The 6,907-nt window shown below is 35.3% G+C and overlaps 1 protein-coding gene across 1 annotated transcript; it reads right to left on the reverse strand.

The window, feature by feature from the left end:
* Positions 1-4,210: 4,210 nt before the first annotated feature.
* On the reverse strand, positions 4,211-5,230 carry LOC127100871 (probable glutathione S-transferase). Its single transcript, XM_051038184.1, has 2 exons — positions 4,860-5,230; positions 4,211-4,782 (listed from the first exon to the last, which is right to left on the reverse strand). Exons 1-2 carry the CDS (start codon positions 5,166-5,168, stop codon positions 4,429-4,431), a joined length of 663 nt encoding a protein of 220 aa, XP_050894141.1. The 5' UTR covers positions 5,169-5,230; the 3' UTR covers positions 4,211-4,428.
* Positions 5,231-6,907: the final 1,677 nt, after the last annotated feature.

Genomic DNA, 6,907 nt, shown 5'->3' on the forward strand with positions numbered 1-6,907 from the left:
CCGCAACGGCAGAAAATATTACATCAGCATTTCGTTTTTGAATATATCTAGACATTGTTAAAACAAAGAAAATTAAAAATGGTGGTTGCACTAGACTAGAAGATGAGTTTGAGTGAAAATATAAACTGAGAGATGAATTTGACTGAAAATTTGTATACAAGGTGATCGTATTTATAGAGGCGATAAATCAGACACACAAGACACACAGAAGGGGCACCTAAAAAAACACACAAAAGGCACCTAAAAAAAACCCTAGGGCACACACACAGGCGCCAACCCTAGGGGCGCCTCCCTTAGTGGGAGGCTAAGGCGCCAACCCTAGGGGCGTCTCCCTTAAGGGGCACACAAGGGCGCCAACCCTAGGGGCGCCTCCCTTAAGGGGCACACAAGGGCGCCAACCCTAGGGGCGCCTCCCTTACGGGGGCTTTAACTAGGGCGCCTACCCCTTTGGCGTCTCCCTTTAAGGCTCCAAAATTTTTTAAGGGATGCGCCAACTCCTCCGGCGCATCCCTTATAAAACATGGTTATTTTGGGAAATTTTTTGAAAACCCGGTTATTATCGTATTTTATTTCGAAAATATGGTTATTTTAAAAAAAAATTCAAATAATGAAATAGAATGAAATGCATTTGATTTTATTTCATTCTACCTTTTATTTAATTAATTCAAACAATAAAATATAAATTTATAATTATATATCAAGAGGATAGGAGTTTTTGAACTAAACTTTTATTTCTTTAAAAATACCCTTTATTTTTTTAATAATTAACAAAATACAAATTAAAATTAGGTGACTAATAACTTTTTTTAAATTACCAACATTACCTTCTAATTCCCTCTCACTTTAGAAGTTTAGCATCTATATTAAAAGAATATAGTTTTTTTAAAGAGAAATATTGATATTTCAACAAATAAGAGTGTATAACTATAGGGGTTTGGTTTTTTCAAATTTTTTATGTATGAATCTCTCAAAATATAACTGCTTATAGGTGGTATTTTTACCGTCTCTTGACTATTTCCAATATTATGTAGGAGTTATTTCAATTATTTAAAAAGAAATCATATATGATGCAGACATTCGATGCAAGTTATGGTGCAGTTAGACAATTTATAAATAAAAAAACCCTTTGAAATGACTTTTGTATTTATCGATCTTATCCTTTGTAAATTGAAATTTCAAATAAAAATATCAGTTACATATGTAATCTTATCCCTATATATATTGACATGTGTATGGCATCTTTACTTTAGCATGCTTGATTTTCAGATAGTGCAGATGGTGGAGCCACTATCATATGTTTTTGGCTAAGTTGCCAGATTTATGCACATGGTGGAGCCACTATCATATGAACTGATGTTTGAAAAATCATAACATATAATCTCTCTAGAAACAACCATTATGAGTTCTTTCCAAAAACAGAATAGTACTATGATTCCCATTAACATGGCAATTTCTGGCATGATCACGTTTTTTTTTTTTTAATTTTTATAAAAATAATCCATTTTTTTTAAGGGAATTTCTAAAATATCTCTGATTTCAAAAAAATTCACAAACTATCCCATTTTTAGGAGGAGGCGTCAATTCAATTGGCGACTCCTCTTAAAAATTGAATGGAGACGTCAATTGTATTGGCTAGGACATGTGCCCTAACCAATCCAATTGACGCCCATGTGTATTACTTGAGAGGAGACGCAAATTGGATTGACGCCTCAGTGTAAAATGCAATTTTTTTGTTATAAATAGATGTGTTGTGTGAGTCATTGTTCCACATCTCAATTAATCATTTGGCAATCATGTTTGGTATTCGTCGCCGATACGGAAAGATGATTTATGCGAGAGACAAACCTCAGATGCTGATGCTGTTCTGGAACATCACTACGTTCGATCAACTGAGGGGAGTTGGTTCGTTGGTTAGATGGGAAAATACCAGAAGGAAAAAAAATTAGAAGTATTAAGAGACTCGACATTATCTTTGGTTGGGTGCGAATGAAGACTGATAAGGATGCTAGGGAAATGATGTTTGGTCGAGATGACATCAATTTGATTGTTGTAATCAGTTAGAAATATTTATGTTTTCAGTTAGCTTATTTTGTACTGATGTTTGTTGTGAACCTCATTGTAGCAAAAACTTAATGATATATAATGATTGAAGGTTACAAAAATACAATGTTACAAAAAGCTTAAGACCCAGATGATGCTCCTTGATTAAGACAGTTGTTCTTGTTGTGTCCTGGTTGACGACAGATACTACATAATCTTATCATTTTATCTGTGGAATCCATTTCTGTCCTGATACGTGTGCTGTTTGGCCTTCCTTTTTTCTTTCTACGCATCTCGTTGTTGTGCCAAACTATATCACCTTCATATGGAGGCCAGTATTCCTCCATTGGTAGTACCGAGAAGCTTTGATTATATACATTCATGACGGTGATGACCTTGTACACATCAGATAAATGGCTGTAAGCGTCTTGACGAGTATATGCGCATGCTGCAATGACATGGGAGCAAGGAATGTGAAAGGCCTGGAATTTTCCACAGTCGCACCAACTTCTGTTTAGTCTAACAGCATAGGCTAAATTTGGTCTCCCTTCGTTGCGGTCCATTGTTTCCTGGACGCTGAAATTTTGCCTATGACGGTCAATGACTGTTACAACGTGTGTGCTAGATTTGATGCTCTCATCTTTCATGACTTTCATGCAACACTCACTGAATACTTGCCCAGACATTAACACCGCACTCCATCTTTCGCCTCTGGTTGCGAACGTAGAAGCCAACCTATAATAGGTCGATCTTACCAAGGCGGTTATTGACATATTTCTAATTCCTTTGAATAGCCCGTTCATGCATTCCACAAGGTTTGTTGTCATGTGGCCCCATCGACAACCTCTGTCAAATGCCCTTGTCCATTGCTCTACTGGTATGTTATTTTGTCATCTCCATGCGTCTTCATTAGACAGTCTAATTTCATCACGATAATATTGAAATGACGGCTGAGTTAGAGCATACCCATCATTCACCACCTTTTTGCGAAGATTCTTATCTTTTATTGCACACATGAAGTTTTGTGCAATATGTCTAATGCAATAGACATGGGTAGAATGAGGATCATGCCATCCGTTGTCATGATTGTTGTAGGCACTCTCAATAGCAGCATGTCTATCAGAAATCAAACAGAGATCAATTAACACCAACCGCCCCTCCTCCTACCATAGCCAAGAAGCCCAAACCTCAGAAAACCAAAACCTCCAACAACCCTATATATACCAAACACCCCAACAACCTTTCCAACCTTTCCTCGACGCATCATTCACACTCATGTCTCCCTTCAACCGTCCCCGCCACCCACCAATGAATCAACCACAACCCAACTACTCTGGCATGGCTCATGAACTCAGCTACGGCGGTACATCCTCGATGCATACTAAAGACTATGATGAATTGTCTGACTACCTAAACAGGCCATCTCCTATAGTTGGTAGTGACGCTCCTGGCCCCTCAGATGCTCAAACACCAATGGTGAATCATCAACGCGGGTTAGGGCCACGAGTTAGGGTAGCTAGGGGATGTGGGACCGAAGGTCGGTTAGGTAATCACGGTCATCACCATTAGGCTTTTTTGTGTAAACGGATAATTTTATTAATATCAATTGGTCCTATTTCAAATTTATGTATCACGTAGACCATTTAGCAAAAAAAATTGCATTTTACACTGAGGTGTCAATCCAATTGACGTCTCCTCTCAAGTAATACACATGGGCGCCAATTGGATTGGCTAGGGCACATGCCCTAGCCAATTCAATTGACGTCTCCATTCAATCTTTAAGAGGAGCCGCCAATTGAATTGGTGCCTTCTCCTAAAAGTGGGGTAGTTTGAGATTTTTTTTGAAACCATGGATATTTTTTGGGAATTTCCTTGAAAAAATGGATTATTTTTGTAAAAATTCACGTTTTTTTTAATTTTACATTAATTTTTCCGAAGAAATAATCGATTCTAAAAAGTGGTCGCGATCACATAATTTTTTTTGTGCAATATCAATCTGTATAGATATCACGACGTCACATAAATTTTTGTGCAATATCGATTTGTATAGATATCACGACGCTCATTTCAAATGTGATGACATGAATTAATCACAATTTAATTTTTAATATAAAAAACGGTGATAATAATATTGATTTCATATTTGTCAAAACCGTTTTGTTACCGCGGATCTTTAAAAACGTGAAAATAACCATAAATTAACAAGAAACTAATCTGACAATTTAGAGTGGCTAATTGACAAAACAGAAATAAGACTGCAAATAAAACTCAAAATACTACTCAAATGATAACATGCAAACTAAAATGATTTCGTTTCAACTTCTCTTATCTCTAAGATTAGTCTAAAACTAACTTGTACTTCTCTTATCTCTAAAATACTGCATTGATTTATTTTGCAGAACTAAGAGCAGCATATCGAGTTTTGAAATACGCCGAGAGTCCCTCTCTGGGAGGAAGAATCTCTTTCACAATAGGATGATTGATGAACTCTTGACTCCATTTTTGGAGCTTAGGAAACTTGCCACCACTAAGGAACTTCAATCCAATAGCTTCTTCAAGGGTAGGAAGCCAGAAAGCTATGAAGGAAGCAGCAATGTCCACAATGCCAATGTTTTCTCCGCCAAAGAATTTGTTCTTGAGTTCATTCTCAAGAAATTGTAGAGCCTGCAACACTTCTTCATTGCCTTTCTCTCGCTCCTCTTTGTTCACTGTCCATGCCGCCTTTGCTATCGCCGGCCAGATCTACATTCATCGAAATGAAATTCATGAAATTAGTTCTTATTATAAAAAGAAGCTTAGACCAAATAAATATGACTCACCTTGTCATCAATGAACTTAGACCAAAATCTAGCCAAGGCTTTCTCATAAGCTTGTTGAGGAAGAATGGGATAATTCTCCCAAGTTTCATCAATGTATTCAATAATCACAAGTGACTCAGATAATGGTTTTCCATTGTGAACCAAAACAGGTACCTTCTTATAAACAGGGTTGTACTTAAGAAGAAGTTCACTTTTGTTTTTTATATTTTCGTCAATGAAAGTGTACTCAATACCCTTTAGTTTTAGAGCATATTGCACTCTTTGAACAAATGGGCTTCCTCTTGCACCCAATAATTGAACTTCAGCCATTGCTAAGATCTTAAGAAAATGTGGATGTGAATTAATGCTTTTGAAAATTTTGACAAAGCATTTATGAGATATTGAAAGGTTTATAAATATAATCTGCAATCACATTTAAGTAAATACGGTTGAATATTTTTTACACGGTCAATTAATCACAACTAGTAAGACTTTTACTTTAAACATATAAAAAGTAATACATATGATTGTGATATATTAACCCTATAAATTTTTTTACATTGATAGTACATAACAAATAATCTCTTTAACTATTAACTTTTAAATATATTATTCATTTATATAAAATTAAAACAATATTAACCTTTAAAATATATTTTGGCATTTTAGTTTCTATATTTAACATAAGTAACGTAATTTTAGAGTTTCATTGAATAAAGCAAAAATATTCATAACAAATTAACACTTTGTCCAAATGGATAAGACTAGATCTTGAATACAAAAGTATATTATCAGAATAAACAAATCAGTTTTCAATTTATATTTTCATAACGAATAAAGCAATCACCTCAATTATACTAAATAATGTGTATTCGCTGTCAAGATTTTTAATTCGCTAGAATAAAATCATTCGATCTTTAATTTATATATATTAATTATTATTAGATGAAAACTCAACTCTGTATTAAATTTGTTAGAAATAATTTATTTTAGGTATTAATAATATTTATTTTTGTTAAGTTTAACCTATATATAGCGTATATTAGTACGTTATCTACATGACATTATTAATTGTGTATCTATCAACAGTCCATGTACACCAGAACAGTGTATGTGTAACCATCTTGCTGTAATTATTTTAAGAAAGTAGTGAAAGTTTGTTATTTTCTCTTTTCTCTCTCTCTTTCATCTTTTTCTTCTTCACCTTCTGTACAAAAAAATTGGTTTCCAGAGCTCCAGTTCAAATCCACAGCAAAACACGGGGAAACACGAGTGAACGGTTAGACGTTATGTGATTGATTTTGTTTCTTGAGTCCGTGTTAAACTTTTGATTGGAATCGTAATAGAAACACATTTTTTGATTTTGCGGGATTGGGAAACAACACTTGTATTTGGTGAGATCTAAGTGTATTGTACAAGATTCAAGATGAACGAAAACTGTAATCTGAGTACTAAGCTTCCAATGTTCGATGATAAGAACTGGAATCGATGGATGATTCAGATGCGTATGTTATTTAGCACTCAAGATGTTCTTGATTTCATCAACGACATTTACGTTCCGGTTGCACTCCTGGAAAATGCAACGGGTGCGCAAAGGAATGCTCAGCGTGATTTGAGGAAGAAAGCTCATAAGGCGTTGTTCTACATCCATTCGCGTATGGATGTGAATATATTTGAGAAAATCATTAATTCGACGACGACGAAGGCTGCGTAAGACACACTGGTATGTTGCTACGGAAGTGATCATTCAGTGAAGAAGGTGAAGCTTCAGTCTCTACGTAAGCAGTATGAGAATCTCTACATGAATAACAATGAGAAGGTACCTTACTACATCTCTAGAGTGATTATGATCACAAATGAGATGAAATCGTGTGGAGAAACTCTCTCTGAAGAAAGTATCATTGAGAAGGTACTTAAATCTCTTACTCCTTAGTTTGATTACATCGTTGTAGCAATTGAACATTCTAAGGATCTTAGCACCATGAGAATTGAAGAGCTCAAAAGCATTCTAGAGGCAAAAAAGTTAGGAATGATTGAGAGAAACTTTGAAATGGAGGTAGAGTAGCAGA

The sequence above is a fragment of the Lathyrus oleraceus genome, chromosome 7 (genome assembly GCF_024323335.1).
Source record: "Lathyrus oleraceus cultivar Zhongwan6 chromosome 7, CAAS_Psat_ZW6_1.0, whole genome shotgun sequence".
In the NCBI taxonomy this organism is placed as follows: Eukaryota; Viridiplantae; Streptophyta; class Magnoliopsida; order Fabales; family Fabaceae; genus Lathyrus; species Lathyrus oleraceus.

Coding starts and splice junctions, on each gene's coding strand:
- LOC127100871 (XM_051038184.1), bottom strand. CDS start 5,168: ATGGCTGAAGTTCAATTATTGGGTGCAAGAGGAAGCCCATTTGTTCAA. Junction 4,783..4,859: donor CTAAGTTCATTGATGACAAG/GTGAGTCATATT, acceptor CGATGAATGTAG/ATCTGGCCGGCGATAGCAAA.